This window comes from Abramis brama, assembly GCF_963993115.1.
Source record: "Abramis brama genome assembly, chromosome: 13".
In the NCBI taxonomy this organism is placed as follows: domain Eukaryota; kingdom Metazoa; phylum Chordata; class Actinopteri; order Cypriniformes; family Leuciscidae; genus Abramis; species Abramis brama.
The window spans coordinates 33,980,512-33,999,875 of record NC_139975.1 but is presented as its reverse complement, the minus strand read 5'-3'; the positions used below and the strand labels follow the sequence as shown (position 1 = coordinate 33,999,875).

Genomic DNA, 19,364 nt, shown 5'->3' with positions numbered 1-19,364 from the left:
TATAGTGGCAAGCTGAAAAGACCAGGAGCCTCATTTATAAAACTTTGCGTAGGATTTGCGTCAGAAGTGGCGTACGGATGAAACATAGGACGTGCGTACGCACAGAAATATTCAGATTTATAAAACCATGCGCACGCACATCCTACGCAGTTTTCCCTTAATAAATCACAATCAATTCTAAATGTAGCGCAGCTTTTCTCATTTCACCCGTTTTTGTGCGTACGCCTGGGTCAGAGTTTGCGTGAAGGACCGCACATTTTCCCGTCAAGTTTGCTTTTTATAAATACCAATTATTGCGTAGAGAGCAGCGTACGCCTTCTTTTGTGCGTACACAACGTTTATAAATGAGGCCCCAGGTCTTTTCACTTGATTTATCAGTGGTTGGGGGATTAGCGTAGCATTTCTTTTAACCTTTGCGATGTTTCCCTGACAGAGGATAAAACACCTGAACATGAACTGTAAAAGCGGTTAACCTTCCCTGATTGAGCAGAGGATAGATCTTCCCTTACTTTACAGAGAATGACTCTTCTCTGGCATTGCTGTGCGTTAACACAACCTTCCGGTGATTAGACAGGATAAACCAACTTCCTCGACTATACAGAGGATGAAACACTTCTGTCGACACGGAGGAAAACCACATGTACTCCACAGAAAGAGAAGTACTTTTTTTACCAAAAACTCCAATCAAGCAAAAATAATTCATTAAACAATTTATTTGGTGAGAAACAGGGAACATTCCATACAAATAAAGCACTGAATAGATCTGTAAAAGAACTTCAGCATGAGTTCGGCAAAATCAATGTCATGATTTAGATTGGCCATCAGGGTGACCGCAGTGGCCGTCATGGTGACCGCCATGGTGACCGCCGTGGTGACCGCCGTGGTGATCGTGGTGGCCGTCACGGTCTCCATCCCACTCAGGCTGCTTTGGAGGTTCGGTCACAGGCTTCACTGCAGGCTTTGGCAGGTCGGCCACAGGCTTCACGGCAGGCTTCACTGCAGGCTTTGGCAGTTCGGCCACAGGCTTCACTGCAGGCTTTGGCAGGTCGGCCGCAGGCTTCACGGCAGGCTTCACTGCAGGCTTTGGCAGTTCGGCCACAGGCTTCACTGCAGGCTTTGGCAGTTCGGCCACAGGCTTCACTGGAGGGATACAGAGTCATCTTTAGTCGGTCCTTTCTCAAATCATGAATAGCAAGTGTTACAGAGTGATTTGTATTTTAAATATTTATCATCTTTAATCATTTTGTAAAGCTATTCTGTGAAACTGCTATATGTGCTAAATTTCAGGTATTTTTGTCATGGAGTAGGATATAACAACTATAGAAGACACTTGGGGGGGGGGGGGGGGGGGGGGTCTCAAACTTGAAAATATGCATACATTTATCTGCTTAATCAATACATTTATCACTAAACTGTCAATCAGTTTTAAAGACAAGAGTAGTGAGGTGTAATACAAGCACAATGCAGATAGGAGACATGGACAGTTAATGTGTTTTTCATAAGTTTACTGTTGCAACTAAACGTACTGTAGCTACATGTTCAAAATAAGTCATATTTTGTAAGATATTCATTTATGCATTTCTTCAGACTGTGTAATGAAGCTAAAAGATCTTCTCACCTGCGACTCCAGTGAGTGTTGTGCACAAACATGCAGACAGGCACAATAAAACAACACTCAACAAGCAGTACACTCGAGCTGTCATTCTCTCGACCTGTGATCTCACAATGGGCTCTGCTGGAAAACACGCGGAGTCAGCCAGTCAATCAGAAGGACCAGTGATGCACACAATACTCCAATGCAAACACGTGCTGCTGAACCGCTGTATAAAAGTTTTCTGAAAACGCGTTTTTAAAGATCCAAGGAGGTCTGGGTAACTCCAACCCTGATGAAACTCACCTGCGTGTAGCTTTCTAGTAGCCTAATCTTGAAGACCTTGATTAGCTTGTTCAGGTGTGTTTGATTAGGTTTGGAGGAGCGGAGCGCTGCGTTCATGCCAGATGTCGTAATAATAACAACCATAATTAGTATTATGACTAATGCCTTGTCCAAATACCCACACTTGCGGTCTTTGCACTTGACCACTTGTCTACTTGCATGACGTATTCCTCTATTTGGCCCAGGGCTGCGTTCCAGTCCACTTTTAGACACGCACTTGCGAATTTACCTACGCACTTCCCCTCAGGGGAATCCCTGCCACCATTTTGAAGTGCGTTCCACTTCGTGAAGTGGACGAGGGAAGTTTATATGGACAGACCAGAGCCCGCCTAGGGAGAGCCTGCCCACTCCCTATTAAGTCCTATTGTACCGAATTTTGGTTGTAGTTCCACCAGAGTTCCACTGGGGGCGATCACCCATGAGTGCAAAATGAATGGGAGTCTATGGGGCTAGACGGCTAAATTGGTCTCTTTCACCCGATTGCCGTTGATAAATATCAGATTTGATTGTAGGTTTTGCAAGTTCAACATGGGTTATAGGTCGAAAGTTGAATGAACCAGTACTTATGTCCTTTCGATTTCTTACAGGTTGAGTTGTTGTTGCCCATAACACGCTAGCATTCTGCTAATGAACGCTGATTGGTCAGTGAAGGACTGATTACGACCAGAGATACCGCTTGATGGCATCGTGGCATCCGAAGCGGGACCAGAAACAAACAAAAACTCTTCTAGCACGTGTATTTACCTGTGTTGTCGATGCCTCGAGAGAAAAGAAAGTGCAGAGCGCGAACGCACCAAAGTGACTGAAGGATTGCCGTAAAGCAGTATCTCTGGTCGTACGATGTGTATGACGTCATTGACATTTTTAAAAGACGTTTTAAAGCAAATAAGTGACTCAAAAAACTCTAACACCCAGCAATGTGTAATTTCTTTGCATCTCCTTTCGAATACAACATTCAAATTACTAGACAAAGAATTATATCCTGAGAAAAGTGGATTTTGATTGGTATAGCGCCATAGACCTCCATTCATTCTGCACTCGTCCTTTGAGCGCCCTCATATGGAATCAGAGTGGAACTGCAACCAGTTCAGAAGCCGGAAGTGTACTGAGAGTGAAACTTCTCGCCTTATTAGACATTCTCTGGACAGACTCTATGATATATTAATTCTGTTTTATTTTTTTAAACAACCCAAAAACACCTATAAACATTTGGATGCTGCATTAAACAAATTCTTAAAGGGAAAAATAAATAAATAAATAAATCAACTGATTCCAAGTGATCAAGGGCTTAGGACGTTCCAATTCAGCCAATTGCAGTTTCCACCAGTAGTGGGCACTCGTGCAACGTAAGCAATGACGTACATCCGAGTGAACGAGACGGAGGGAAGTTAGCGAGTGAAGGGCATGACTGGAACGCAGCCCAAGTGTTCAACTTTTGATTACTCGATTGGACACACTTATGGCTTGCAAAAAACAAAACCAAGGCTAGCTCGACCCTCTCTCCTCCTCATCCCGTCCCCTCCCCCTCCCCCTCCCTTCCGTGTTTCCTGAAACAGTCATGAACCATTTAAAAAAAAAAAGAAACAACTGGGTTTACCCACCTGTCCAGCAAAAACAGAGCCACCTGAATGTCGGATCGGAAGCCCTTCTGCCAGCGGAGTTCTCGCCACCTTTTGAACACTTTTCCGATGTAAATTTGGGACTTTGTGCATTCCTTCTCTTTTTCCCTCAAATTCTTTGTTATTTGTTCATCGGAACGCCATCTCTTTGGTCGTGTGTCGGCCATATTGAAAATTCTCAAGAATATAACATTTGAACGTTTGTCGTTGTCTAGGACATCTCTCCTCTAGCTAACTTCCCTCTTCATGCTTCTCTCTCCTCCACTCCACACACCCCCCTTTCATGTGCACGCGCACTAACCCACCAACCCCCACCTCCAAATCATTCTTGTCGGTTATTGGCTGGAAAACTGTTTGTTATGTTTCGTGGTCCAGGCTAGGCCAGTTTGTTTTTGTTGCCGTTTGTGGAGCCTGGGCTGTCTACAGAGACTGCATTTTATTTACAGTGTGTTCAGGGGACAGGCAGCTAGCGGATAGTGAGGAGATGTTTGCTGTATGTGACAAAAAATGTTTTGGCCTAAAAAACGTGTGACATCTCTTAGAGCACCTTTAAGGGCACTGCACTTTGCCATTTTTAAAGGGATAGTTCACCCAAAAATTAAAATTAGCCCATGATTTACTCACCCTGAAGCCATCCTAGATGTATATGACATTCTTCTTTCAGGCGATTACAATCGGAGTTATATAAAATAAGATGTCCTGGCTCTTCCAAGCTTGAGACTGAATGGCTGTTTGACTTTGGAAGTACACTATAGCACATCTGTTCATGATTAAAGTGCTCAACACGGATCGTGGGGGTTAATAAAGGTCTTCTGAAGTGAAGCGATGTGTTTGTGTAAGAAACACGAATCAGCCTCTCAGGAGCACAGCCCAGACTCGCTGCACCACAAGGAAGAGAGCACGCACTTCACCGGAGCACCCGCCCTAATCCTTCACTGGGTTTTGTCACCTTGTAAATAAATCCAACCTTTGTTTGAGCTATCCTTGTTGTGTGATTTTTTTGTTTTCTTCAAAGGTTCAAATGTTCACTTATATCTTAACTTGATGTGATTTTGTAGGCTAGTGTATTCTTTTTATGATGTACACAAATGGACCATGGTGAACATACAGGTTTTCAACCCTGTTTGAATACAAAACCCAGTTTAAAATAAAAAAAGTCCAGTGCAAGCATTACTCCTGCTCGTCATCGGCAGCTGTCACAGTTGCCAGGCGACAAGAATAATTCCTCCGTAGGCTAGACCGGTCCGAGCGCTTCACATGAGCCCTTTGATATGGGACGCAGCTGTAGTTAGCAACAATTTGTTAATATTGTGACAATAGGCCTACATTTTGTTACTTTAATTTACAAAATGTAGGACTTTTCGGACCTACATACTTCGTTAAGTATTCACGTACAAATGTGAAGTAACCTACTACTGAAGTACTTTTTTTCCCCTCACAGGACAGCAACACTACAAAATGATGTTCTTTTACAATATGATGCATTGGTAGACAACTTAGTGGATAGTGGAAATAACCACTCGAACACTCTGGAGACCATCCCAGATGATGTCCCACCAGCAGAAAGGCCTTACCGGGGTCTCTATTGTGGCAGCCCATCCCGGTCCAGCAGCACCACCAGGGTCTCCCTGCTCAGCGGAATAAAAGTCTACATCATTTTTTCTTATTTTATGTACTGTAAATTTAAATGTTTATGTTGATTTTGATATGTTTAATGTATGTTGGAAATAGTTGGAAAATGTACTTTTATGTAGCCTACAGAACAAATGATTTTCATATTTAAAGTTGCATACACATAAATAATGTACAGGATTTTCTTTCCTTTTAAAAAAAATATGAGTGAAAAAAGTTAAACAAGAATATATAGAAAAAATACTTTGAAGACGTGCCAATGCTTTGTAATCAATTCCAAAGTAAAGAGTTGCAGTAGTGCGTACAAAGCTCTCGCTTTCACAATCTGCAGGGGCGATCTCAAGGATGCTTACTTTAATATAAGCATCTATCCAGCGCACTGGGAAATATATCAGTTTTTCCTTTCAGAGCGAAGTGTACACATTTTTTTACTCTTCTTTTCAGGCAGACACAGAGATGCTCATGTCTCATCTCACGAATCCGGGGTCCAGAATCAACTCTGGGGGATGTGCGGCAGGGCTGCCGTAGATCTCTTCGCCTTGCAGGCAAACGCAAAGTGTCCGCTGTATGTTTCTCAATCAGGGATGAAAATGTGCCCGAACGTGTTGCTATGCATTCCCACCGCTGAGTCTAATTTCTCCCACCCTGGACAGAGTAAGAGAAAACTAATGATCTATCCGTCTGATAGCCCCTCGTTGGCCGGAGAGGCTGTGGCTGGCAGAGATTGTCCAGCTGGACCTGCACTGTCAGATGCACTGCACTGGCAAATATATTACCCACACCCGGAACAAGTCGATCTTTGTGTCTACACCCGTGAAGGGTTAAATTTAAACGCATCTGGGCTTCCGCAGAAGGTTATAAACACTATCCAAAGCGCTAGAGCCCCATCAACTCTATGGCCTTAAATTGCGTTTGTTTGAGGGCTGGTGTACTCGTAAAGGAGTCATTACTGTTCAGTGCGTGTACTCTGCTTTTTGCTAAGCTTGATGAACAATGGGAGAGCGTTTTCTATTATCAAACTTTACCTTGCTGCTATTTCGGCTTGTCATGTAGGCTTTGAAGGAGTTTCAGTGGGACGGCACCTTCTTATATGCCGTTTTATGAAGGGAGTGAAGCGTTTGAGACCAGTGTCGAAGCGGCTGGTGCTGCCATGGGACTTGTCTACGGTTCTGAATGCTTAAACTCGAGCCCCGTTTGAACCTCTGGAGAGTGCTCATATTAAGCTTCTATCTCTGAAAATGGTCTTACTACTTGCTTTAATCTCAGCTAAGCGAGTGGTTGAGTCGGTTACATGCCTTGTCGGTTCATCAAGCATGTCTGAATTTTAGTCCGGTTGACAGCAAGGTTACGCTGCTGCCTATCCTGCCTTTCGTTCCCAAAGTTTCAGCTTAGAACTGCTCTGCTTTGGAGTTGCATGCCTTTTACCTAGGGCTGGGTATCGATACCTTGACTTCGATACCGGTTCCTGAACACTACTCTTTTTTTTAATACGAAGTTTATGAAATCCTTTTTAACAAGATTACATTACATATTACCTTAAAAAAAGCTTTGCCTTTTTTTTTTTTAGACTCAAAGACTCGTATAGGCCACTGGGGGGCAGAATATACACCCCGCGCTCAAGCGCATGCATAAAGCTTGCCACAAAGTAGTCTAATACAGGGGTTTTCAAAGTGGGGGCCGCCAGGGGGCGCCAGGGGGGCCGCAGCAAGTTGGAAAAAAAAAAAGTTAAAAAACGTTAAAAAATACATATTTGCTAATATGAGTATTGTTATAAAAAACATTATAATAATTTGTTGTATAGCCTATCTGATATCTGTAGGCTATGTCAGAAAAGAAAATGAAGACAAAAATATTTATAGAGAATGTATCCATTTAAACTTGTTTTTATTAACCAGTTTGGGTAAAAGTGGTGTTTTATTATATATATATATATATATATATATATATATATATATATATATATATATATATAAAATAAATATTTGTTTGTGCTGTAAAGTGGTTAGAAAAAATGAAATCAGAATCGGCTTAAATCTGTATCGGCAGGTCAAACTCAATGAAAAATCGGAATCTGCCTTGAAAATTGTAATCGGTGCATCTCATCTTTCTGATTGGCTGGTATCAAACACCATCACATAATCTGATGTTCACCTAGATGTTTTATTTATTTATTTCTACATGTGCCGTGCCGTAGTATTGTCGATGGGTTCAATACGGGGGCCTTGGCCAGAAACTAGTGGTATTTGGGGGGCCTTGGCATGGAAAAGTTTGGGAACCCCTGACATATGGTATGCTGGTGTGTTATGGAGGCAGATCGGCAGCTGATAAAAAGGCTTTGCAGAGAGTACTAAAGACCGCACAGAACATTACAAATCAACAGCTACCTGCCCTGGATGACATTTTCACCTCTCGTTGTCTGCAGAAAACACACAACATTCTGAAGGACCCGTATCACCCAGCCCATCATTTATTTGAACTACTGCCATCCGGAAAACGCTACAGGTCTATCAAATCACGCACAACGAGATTCATGAACAGCTTCTATTCCAAAGCTATCACGATAATGACCTCTAAACTGAAAACACATCCCCAAAATCACCACAACACATTCTTGACATACAAGACAATTTATGTGAAATAACACTGAGCACTTTATTTATTAATGTGCAATATGGCCTTTGATTGCAATATGTAACTATATACGTTGGAAAGTCAAAAAAAAATGTTGTATGTAAAATTGTACAATGGCAATAAAGAAATCTATCTATCTATTAGACTACTTTGTGGCAAGCTTTATGCATGCGCTTGAGCGCGGGGTGTATATTCTGCCCCCCAGTGGCCTATACGAGTCTTTGAGTCTAAAAAAAAAAAGGCAAAGCTTTTTTTAAGGTAATATGTAATGTAATCTTGTTAAAAAGGATTTCATAAACTTCGTATTAAAAAAAGAGTAGTGTTCAGGAACCGGTATCGAAGTCAAGGTATCGATACCCAGCCCTAGGTAAAAGGCATGCAACTCCAAAGCAGAGCAGTTCTAAGCTGAAACTTTGGGAACGAAAGGCAGGATAGGCAGCAGCGTAACCTTGCTGTCAACCGGACTAAAATTCAGACATGCTTGATGAACCGACAAGGCATGTAACCGACTCAACCACTCGCTTAGCTGAGATTAAAGCAAGTAGTAAGACCATTTTCAGAGATAGAAGCTTAATATGAGCACTCTCCAGAGGTTCAAACGGGGCTCGAGTTTAAGCATTCAGAACCGTAGACAAGTCCCATGGCAGCACCAGCCGCTTCGACACTGGTCTCAAACGCTTCACTCCCTTCATAAAACGGCATATAAGAAGGTGCCGTCCCACTGAAACTCCTTCAAAGCCTACATGACAAGCCGAAATAGCAGCAAGGTAAAGTTTGATAATAGAAAACGCTCTCCCATTGTTCATCAAGCTTAGCAAAAAGCAGAGTACACGCACTGAACAGTAATGACTCCTTTACGAGTACACCAGCCCTCAAACAAACGCAATTTAAGGCCATAGAGTTGATGGGGCTCTAGCGCTTTGGATAGTGTTTATAACCTTCTGCGGAAGCCCAGATGCGTTTAAATTTAACCCTTCACGGGTGTAGACACAAAGATCGACTTGTTCCGGGTGTGGGTAAAATATTTGCCAGTGCAGTGCATCTGACAGTGCAGGTCCAGCTGGACAATCTCTGCCAGCCACAGCCTCTCCGGCCAACGAGGGGCTATCAGACGGATAGATCATTAGTTTTCTCTTACTCTGTCCAGGGTGGGAGAAATTAGACTCAGCGGTGGGAATGCATAGCAACACGTTCGGGCACATTTTCATCCCTGATTGAGAAACATACAGCGGACACTTTGCGTTTGCCTGCAAGGCGAAGAGATCTACGGCAGCCCTGCCGCACATCCCCCAGAGTTGATTCTGGACCCCGGATTCGTGAGATGAGACATGAGCATCTCTGTGTCTGCCTGAAAAGAAGAGTAAAAAAATGTGTACACTTCGCTCTGAAAGGAAAAACTGATATATTTCCCAGTGCGCTGGATAGATGCTTATATTAAAGTAAGCATCCTTGAGATAGCCCCTGCAGATTGTGAAAGCGAGAGCTTTGTACGCACTACTGCAACTCTTTACTTTGGAATTGATTACAAAGCATTGGCACGTCTTCAAAGTATTTTTTCTATATATTCTTGTTTAACTTTTTTCACTCATATTTTTTTTAAAAGGAAAGAAAATCCTGTACATTATTTATGTGTATGCAACTTTAAATATGAAAATCATTTGTTCTGTAGGCTACATAAAAGTACATTTTCCAACTATTTCCAACATACATTAAACATATCAAAATCAACATAAACATTTAAATTTACAGTACATAAAATAAGAAAAAATGATGTAGACTTTTATTCCGCTGAGCAGGGAGACCCTGGTGGTGCTGCTGGACCGGGATGGGCTGCCACAATAGAGACCCCGGTAAGGCCTTTCTGCTGGTGGGACATCATCTGGGATGGTCTCCAGAGTGTTCGAGTGGATATTTCCACTATCCACTAAGTTGTCTACCAATGCATCATATTGTAAAAGAACATCATTTTGTAGTGTTGCTGTCCTGTGAGGGGAAAAAAAGTACTTCAGTAGTAGGTTACTTCACATTTGTACGTGAATACTTAACGAAGTATGTAGGTCCGAAAAGTCCTACATTTTGTAAATTAAAGTAACAAAATGTAGGCCTATTGTCACAATATTAACAAATTGTTGCTAACTACAGCTGCGTCCCATATCAAAGGGCTCATGTGAAGCGCTCGGACCGGTCTAGCCTACGGAGGAATTATTCTTGTCGCCTGGCAACTGTGACAGCTGCCGATGACGAGCAGGAGTAATGCTTGCACTGGACTTTTTTTATTTTAAACTGGGTTTTGTATTCAAACAGGGTTGAAAACCTGTATGTTCACCATGGTCCATTTGTGTACATCATAAAAAGAATACACTAGCCTACAAAATCACATCAAGTTAAGATATAAGTGAACATTTGAACCTTTGAAGAAAACAAAAAAATCACACAACAAGGATAGCTCAAACAAAGGTTGGATTTATTTACAAGGTGACAAAACCCAGTGAAGGATTAGGGCGGGTGCTCCGGTGAAGTGCGTGCTCTCTTCCTTGTGGTGCAGCGAGTCTGGGCTGTGCTCCTGAGAGGCTGATTCGTGTTTCTTACACAAACACATCGCTTCACTTCAGAAGACCTTTATTAACCCCCACGATCCGTGTTGAGCACTTTAATCATGAACAGATGTGCTATAGTGTACTTCCAAAGTCAAACAGCCATTCAGTCTCAAGCTTGGAAGAGCCAGGACATCTTATTTTATATAACTCCGATTGTAATCGCCTGAAAGAAGAATGTCATATACATCTAGGATGGCTTCAGGGTGAGTAAAGGAGAGGATGAGGAGGAGAGAGGGTCGAGCTAGCCTTGGTTTTGTTTGACAATACTTTGAACGTCAACAAGAAGTGACGTCACCCAACATTGCTTAGAGCACCTTTAATGCACACTAAACCCACACTGAAGCGGTATTCGAGGCTCATGTATTATGTTCTGGAACTCATGTGCCCCGAAATCGCAAGATGTCGAGGTAAACATTCCACTATAATTTATTTAGATACATATAATTTGGTAGTAAAAATATAGTGTTGCACATTTGATTGGTGCAAAGATGAGTATGATATGTGTAGGCCTATTTTGTACAACATTTGCAACTGTTTTTATCACTTAATTAGAAGCATCACAATTTTAAATTTGTGTTTTATGTTAGTTACATAGCGACTACTGAACAGACATGTACATACATTTAAAAAAAAAAGCAAAGTATTGAAAATATAATATAGAAAAGCTCTGTAAACACTTGCATTTTTTGCAAGCCATAAGTGTGTCCAATCAAGTAATCAAAAGTTGAACACTTGGGCTGCGTTCCAGTCATGCCCTTCACTCGCTAACTTCCCTCCGTCTCGTTCACTCGGATGTACGTCATTGCTTACGTTGCACGAGTGCCCACTACTGGTGGAAACTGCAATTGGCTGAATTGGAACGTCCTAAGCCCTTGATCACTTGGAATCAGTTGATTTATTTATTTATTTATTTATTTTTCCCTTTAAGAATTTGTTTAATGCAGCATCCAAATGTTTATAGGTGTTTTTGGGTTGTTTAAAAAAATAAAACAGAATTAATATATCATAGAGTCTGTCCAGAGAATGTCTAATAAGGCGAGAAGTTTCACTCTCAGTACACTTCCGGCTTCTGAACTGGTTGCAGTTCCACTCTGATTCCATATGAGGGCGCTCAAAGGACGAGTGCAGAATGAATGGAGGTCTATGGCGCTATACCAATCAAAATCCACTTTTCTCAGGATATAATTCTTTGTCTAGTAATTTGAATGTTGTATTCGAAAGGAGATTACACATTGCTGGGTGTTAGATTTTTTTGAGTCACTTATTTGCTTTAAAACGTCTTTTAAAAATGTCAATGACGTCATACACATCGTACGACCAGAGATACTGCTTTACGGCAATCCTTCAGTCACTTTGGTGCGTTCGCGCTCTGCACTTTCTTTTCTCTCGAGGCATCGACAACACAGGTAAATACACGTGCTAGAAGAGTTTTTGTTTTGTTTGTTTCTGGTCCCGCTTCGGATGCCACGATGCCATCAAGCGGTATCTCTGGTCGTAATCAGTCCTTCACTGACCAATCAGCGTTCATTAGCAGAATGCTAGCGTGTTATGGGCAACAACAACTCAACCTGTAAGAAATCGAAAGGACATAAGTACTGGTTCATTCAACTTTCGACCTATAACCCATGTTGAACTTGCAAAACCTACAATCAAATCTGATATTTATCAACGGCAATCGGGTGAAAGAGACCAATTTAGCCGTCTAGCCCCATAGACTCCCATTCATTTTGCACTCATGGGTGATCGCCCCCAGTGGAACTCTGGTGGAACTACAACCAAAATTCGGTACAATAGGACTTAATAGGGAGTGGGCAGGCTCTCCCTAGGCGGGCTCTGGTCTGTCCATATAAACTTCCCTCGTCCACTTCACGAAGTGGAACGCACTTCAAAATGGTGGCAGGGATTCCCCTGAGGGGAAGTGCGTAGGTAAATTCGCAAGTGCGTGTCTAAAAGTGGACTGGAACGCAGCCCTGGGCCAAATAGAGGAATACGTCATGCAAGTAGACAAGTGGTCAAGTGCAAAGACCGCAAGTGTGGGTATTTGGACAAGGCATTAGTCATAATACTAATTATGGTTGTTATTATTACGACATCTGGCATGAACGCAGCGCTCCGCTCCTCCAAACCTAATCAAACACACCTGAACAAGCTAATCAAGGTCTTCAAGATTAGGCTACTAGAAAGCTACACGCAGGTGAGTTTCATCAGGGTTGGAGTTACCCAGACCTCCTTGGATCTTTAAAAACGCGTTTTCAGAAAACTTTTATACAGCGGTTCAGCAGCACGTGTTTGCATTGGAGTATTGTGTGCATCACTGTTCCTTCTGATTGACTGGCTGACTCCGCGTGTTTTCCAGCAGAGCCCATTGTGAGATCACAGGTCGAGAGAATGACAGCTCGAGTGTACTGCTTGTTGAGTGTTGTTTTATTGTGCCTGTCTGCATGTTTGTGCACAACACTCACTGGAGTCGCAGGTGAGAAGATCTTTTAGCTTCATTACACAGTCTGAAGAAATGCATAAATGAATATCTTACAAAATATGACTTATTTTGAACATGTAGCTACAGTACGTTTAGTTGCAACAGTAAACTTATGAAAAACACATTAACTGTCCATGTCTTCTATCTGCATTGTGCTTGTATTACACCACTACTCTTGTCTTTAAAACTGATTGACAGTTTAGTGATAAATGTATTGATTTTTAAGCAGATAAATGTATGCATATTTTCAAGTTTGAGACCCCCCCCCCCCCAAGTGTCTTCTATAGTTGTTATATCCTACTCCATGACAAAAATACCTGAAATTTAGCACATATAGCAGTTTCACAGAATAGCTTTACAAAATGATTAAAGATGATAAATATTTAAAATACAAATCACTCTGTAACACTTGCTATTCATGATTTGAGAAAGGACCGACTAAAGATGACTCTGTATCCCTCCAGTGAAGCCTGCGGCCGAACTGCCAAAGCCTGCAGTGAAGCCTGTGGCCGAACTGCCGAAGCCTGCCGTGAAGCCTGCGGCCGACCTGCCGAAGCCTGCCGTGAAGCCTGCGGCCGACCTGCCAAAGCCTGCAGTGAAGCCTGTGGCCGAACTGCCAAAGCCTGCAGTGAAGCCTGCCGTGAAGCCTGTGGCCGACCTGCCAAAGCCTGCAGTGAAGCCTGCAGTGAAGCCTGTGGCCGAACCTCCAATGCCTGCAGTGAAGCCTGTGACCGAACCTCCAAAGCAGCCTGAGTGGGATGGAGACCGTGACGGCCACCACGACCACGGTCACCATGGCGGTCGCCATGACGGCCACCACGGTCACCATGGCGGTCGCCATGACGGCCACCACAGTCACCATGGCGGTCACCATGACGGCCACTGCGGTCACCATGACGGCCACTGCGGTCACCCTGATGGCCAATCTAAATCATGACATTGATTTTGCCGAACTCATGCTGAAGTTCTTTTACAGATCTATTCAGTGCTTTATTTGTATGGAATGTTCCCTGTTTCTCACCAAATAAATTGTTTAATGAATTATTTTTGCTTGATTGGAGTTTTTGGTAAAAAAAGTACTTCTCTTTCTGTGGAGTACATGTGGTTTTCCTCCGTGTCGACAGAAGTGTTTCATCCTCTGTATAGTCGAGGAAGTTGGTTTATCCTGTCTAATCACCGGAAGGTTGTGTTAACGCACAGCAATGCCAGAGAAGAGTCATTCTCTGTAAAGTAAGGGAAGATCTATCCTCTGCTCAATCAGGGAAGGTTAACCGCTTTTACAGTTCATGTTCAGGTGTTTTATCCTCTGTCAGGGAAACATCGCAAAGGTTAAAAGAAATGCTACGCTAATCCCCCAACCACTGATAAATCAAGTGAAAAGACCTGGGGCCTCATTTATAAACGTTGTGTACGCACAAAAGAAGGCGTACACTGCTCTCTACGCAATAATTGGTATTTATAAAAAGCAAACTTGACGGGAAAATGTGCGGTCCTTCACGCAAACTCTGACCCAGGCGTACGCACAAAAACGGGTGAAATGAGAAAAGCTGCGCTACATTTAGAATTGATTGTGATTTATTAAGGGAAAACGGCGTAGGATGTGCGTGCGCACGGTTTTATAAATCTGAATATTTCTGTGCGTACGCACGTCCTATGTTTCATCCGTACGCCACTTCTGACGCAAATCCTACGCAAAGTTTTATAAATGAGGCTCCTGGTCTTTTCAGCTTGCCACTATAAATTGCTCTTGCTGCACTAAACTAGTGAATTTTGGCAAGATATATTCAGAGATGATAGACAAGATGTTATTGAATTTAATAAAAACCCAATTTTGACAATTGACACTGGGTCTATTTTTAGATCTGACGGGTTTTCCCAGATCGCATCACATATGGTATGCTGGTGTGGTATGGAGGCAGCTGATAAAAAGGCTTTGCAGAGAGTACTAAAGACCGCACAGAACATTACAAATCAACAGCTACCTGCCCTGGATGACATTTTCACCTCTTGTTGTCTGCAGAAAACACACAACATTCTTAAGGACCCGTATCACCCAGCCCATCATTTATTTGAACTACTGCCATCCGGAAAACGCTACAGGTCTATCAAATCACGCACAATGAAATTCATGAACAGCTTCTATTCCAAAGCTATCATGATAATCAACTTTGAACTGAAAACACATCCCCAAAATCACCACAACACATTCTTGACATACGAGACAATTTATGTGAAATATAACACTATGAGCACTTTATTTATTAATGTGCAATATGGCCTTTGATTGCAATATGTAACTATATACGTTGGAAAGTCAAAAAAAAATGTTGTATGTAAAATTGTACAATGGCAATAAAGAAATCTATCTATCTATTAGACTACTTTGTGGCAAGCTTTATGCATGCGCTTGAGCGCGGGGTGTATATTCTGCCCCCCAGTGGCCTATACGAGTCTTTGAGTCTAAAAAAAAAAAGGCAAAGCTTTTTTTAAGGTAATATGTAATGTAATCTTGTTAAAAAGGATTTCATAAACTTCGTATTAAAAAAAAGAGTAGTGTTCAGGAACCGGTATCGAAGTCAAGGTATCGATACCCAGCCCTAGGTAAAAGGCATGCAACTCCAAAGCAGAGCAGTTCTAAGCTGAAACTTTGGGAACGAAAGGCAGGATAGGCAGCAGCGTAACCTTTCTGTCAACCGGACTAAAATTCAGACATGCTTGATGAACCGACAAGGCATGTAACCGACTCAACCACTCGCTTAGCTGAGATTAAAGCAAGTAGTAAGACCATTTTCAGAGATAGAAGCTTAATATGAGCACTCTCCAGAGGTTCAAACGGGGCTCGAGTTTAAGCATTCAGAACCGTAGACAAGTCCCATGGCAGCACCAGCCGCTTCGACACTGGTCTCAAACGCTTCACTCCCTTCATAAAACGGCATATAAGAAGGTGCCGTCCCACTGAAACTCCTTCAAAGCCTACATGACAAGCCGAAATAGCAGCAAGGTAAAGTTTGATAATAGAAAACGCTCTCCCATTGTTCATCAAGCTTAGCAAAAAGCAGAGTACACGCACTGAACAGTAATGACTCCTTTACGAGTACACCAGCCCTCAAACAAACGCAATTTAAGGCCATAGAGTTGATGGGGCTCTAGCGCTTTGGATAGTGTTTATAACCTTCTGCGGAAGCCCAAATGCGTTTAAATTTAACCCTTCACGGGTGTAGACACAAAGATCGACTTGTTCCGGGTGTGGGTAAAATATTTGCCAGTGCAGTGCATCTGACAGTGCAGGTCCAGCTGGACAATCTCTGCCAGCCACAGCCTCTCCGGCCAACGAGGGGCTATCAGACGGATAGATAATTAGTTTTCTCTTACTCTGTCCAGGGTGGGAGAAATTAGACTCAGCGGTGGGAATGCATAGCAACACGTTCGGGCACATTTTCATCCCTGATTGAGAAACATACAGCGGACACTTTGCGTTTGCCTGCAAGGCGAAGAGATCTACGGCAGCCCTGCCGCACATCCCCCAGAGTTGATTCTGGACCCCGGATTCGTGAGATGAGACATGAGCATCTCTGTGTCTGCCTGAAAAGAAGAGTAAAAAAATGTGTACACTTCGCTCTGAAAGGAAAAACTGATATATTTCCCAGTGCGCTGGATAGATGCTTATATTAAAGTAAGCATCCTTGAGATAGCCCCTGCAGATTGTGAAAGCGAGAGCTTTGTACACACTACTGCAACTCTTTACTTTGGAATTGATTACAAAGCATTGGCACGTCTTCAAAGTATTTTTTCTATATATTCTTGTTTAACTTTTTTCACTCATATTTTTTTTAAAAGGAAAGAAAATCCTGTACATTATTTATGTGTATGCAACTTTAAATATGAAAATCATTTGTTCTGTAGGCTACATAAAAGTACATTTTCCAACTATTTCCAACATACATTAAACATATCAAAATCAACATAAACATTTAAATTTACAGTACATAAAATAAGAAAAAATGATGTAGACTTTTATTCCGCTGAGCAGGGAGACCCTGGTGGTGCTGCTGGACCGGGATGGGCTGCCACAATAGAGACCCCGGTAAGGCCTTTCTGCTGGTGGGACATCATCTGGGATGGTCTCCAGAGTGTTCGAGTGGATATTTCCACTATCCACTAAGTTGTCTACCAATGCATCATATTGTAAAAGAACATCATTTTGTAGTGTTGCTGTCCTGTGAGGGGAAAAAAAGTACTTCAGTAGTAGGTTACTTCACATTTGTACGTGAATACTTAACGAAGTATGTAGGTCCGAAAAGTCCTACATTTTGTAAATTAAAGTAACAAAATGTAGGCCTATTGTCACAATATTAACAAATTGTTGCTAACTACAGCTGCGTCCCATATCAAAGGGCTCATGTGAAGCGCTCGGACCGGTCTAGCCTACGGAGGAATTATTCTTGTCGCCTGGCAACTGTGACAGCTGCCGATGACGAGCAGGAGTAATGCTTGCACTGGACTTTTTTTATTTTAAACTGGGTTTTGTATTCAAACAGGGTTGAAAACCTGTATGTTCACCATGGTCCATTTGTGAACATCATAAAAAGAATACACTAGCCTACAAAATCACATCAAGTTAAGATATAAGTGAACATTTGAACCTTTGAAGAAAACAAAAAAATCACACAACAAGGATAGCTCAAACAAAGGTTGGATTTATTTACAAGGTGACAAAACCCAGTGAAGGATTAGGGCGGGTGCTCCGGTGAAGTGCGTGCTCTCTTCCTTGTGGTGCAGCGAGTCTGGGCTGTGCTCCTGAGAGGCTGATTCGTGTTTCTTACACAAACACATCGCTTCACTTCAGAAGACCTTTATTAACCCCCACGATCCGTGTTGAGCACTTTAATCATGAACAGATGTGCTATAGTGTACTTCCAAAGTCAAACAGCCATTCAGTCTCAAGCTTGGAAGAGCCAGGACATCTTATTTTATATAACTCCGATTGTAATCGCCTGAAAGAAGAATGTCATATACATCTAGGATGGCTTCAGGGTGAGTAAATCATGGGCTAATTTTAATTTTTGGGTGAACTATCCCTTTAAAAATGCCAAAGTGCAGTGCCCTTAAAGGTGCTCTAAGAGATGTCACACGTTTTTTAGGCCAAAACATTTTTTGTCACATACAGCAAACATCTCCTCACTATCCGCTAGCTGCCTGTCCCCTGAACACACTGTAAATAAAATGCAGTCTCTGTAGACAGCCCAGGCTCCACAAACGGCAACAAAAACAAACTGGCCTAGCCTGGACCACGAAACATAACAAACAGTTTTCCAGCCAATAACCGACAAGAATGATTTGGAGGTGGGGGTTGGTGGGTTAGTGCGCGTGCACATGAAAGGGGGGTGTGTGGAGTGGAGGAGAGAGAAGCATGAAGAGGGAAGTTAGCTAGAGGAGAGATGTCCTAGACAACGACAAACGTTCAAATTTTATATTCTTGAGAATTTTCAATATGGCCGACACACGACCAAAGAGATGGCGTTCCGATGAACAAATAACAAAGAATTTGAGGGAAAAAGAGAAGGAATGCACAAAGTCCCAAATTTACATCGGAAAAGTGTTCAAAAGGTGGCGAGAACTCCGCTGGCAGAAGGGCTTCCGATCCGACATTCAGGTGGCTCTGTTTTTGCTGGACAGGTGGGTAAACCCAGTTGTTTCTTTTTTTTTTTAAATGGTTCATGACTGTTTCAGGAAACACGGAAGGGAGGGGGAGGGGGAGGGGGAGGGGGAGGGGACGGGATGAGGAGGAGAGAGGGTCGAGCTAGCCTTGGTTTTGTTTGACAATACTTTGAACATCAACAAGAAGTGACGTCACCCAACATTGCTTAGAGCACCTTTAATGCACACTAAACCCACACTGAAGCGGTATTCGAGGCTCATGTATTATGTTCTGGAACTCATGTGCCCCGAAATCGCAAGATGTCGAGGTAAACATTCCACTATAATTTATTTAGATACATATAATTTGGTAGTAAAAATATAGTGTTGCACATTTGATTGGTGCAAAGATGAGTATGATATGTGTAGGCCTATTTTGTACAACATTTGCAACTGTTTTTATCACTTAATTAGAAGCATCACAATTTTAAATTTGTGTTTTATGTTAGTTACATAGCGACTACTGAACAGACATGTACATACATTTAAAAAAAAAAGCAAAGTATTGAAAATATAATATAGAAAAGCTCTGTAAACACTTGCATTTTTTGCAAGCCATAAGTGTGTCCAATCAAGTAATCAAAAGTTGAACACTTGGGCTGCGTTCCAGTCATGCCCTTCACTCGCTAACTTCCCTCCGTCTCGTTCACTCGGATGTACGTCATTGCTTACGTTGCACGAGTGCCCACTACTGGTGGAAACTGCAATTGGCTGAATTGGAACGTCCTAAGCCCTTGATCACTTGGAATCAGTTGATTTATTTATTTATTTAT

At 42.3% G+C, this 19,364-nt stretch overlaps 2 protein-coding genes across 2 annotated transcripts; one reads left to right on the top strand and one right to left on the bottom strand.

Moving 5' to 3' along the window:
* Positions 1-701: 701 nt before the first annotated feature.
* On the bottom strand, positions 702-1,870 carry LOC311095510 (uncharacterized protein). The gene is made up of 2 exons (XM_084134043.1): positions 1,619-1,870; positions 702-1,140 (listed from the first exon to the last, which is right to left on the bottom strand). Exons 1-2 carry the CDS (start codon positions 1,701-1,703, stop codon positions 803-805), a joined length of 423 nt encoding a protein of 140 aa, XP_083990169.1. The 5' UTR covers positions 1,704-1,870; the 3' UTR covers positions 702-802.
* Positions 1,871-12,663: 10,793 nt separating this feature from the next.
* On the top strand, positions 12,664-13,932 carry LOC311095538 (uncharacterized protein). Its single transcript, XM_084134067.1, has 2 exons — positions 12,664-12,888; positions 13,359-13,932. Exons 1-2 carry the CDS (start codon positions 12,804-12,806, stop codon positions 13,829-13,831), a joined length of 558 nt encoding a protein of 185 aa, XP_083990193.1. The 5' UTR covers positions 12,664-12,803; the 3' UTR covers positions 13,832-13,932.
* Positions 13,933-19,364: the final 5,432 nt, after the last annotated feature.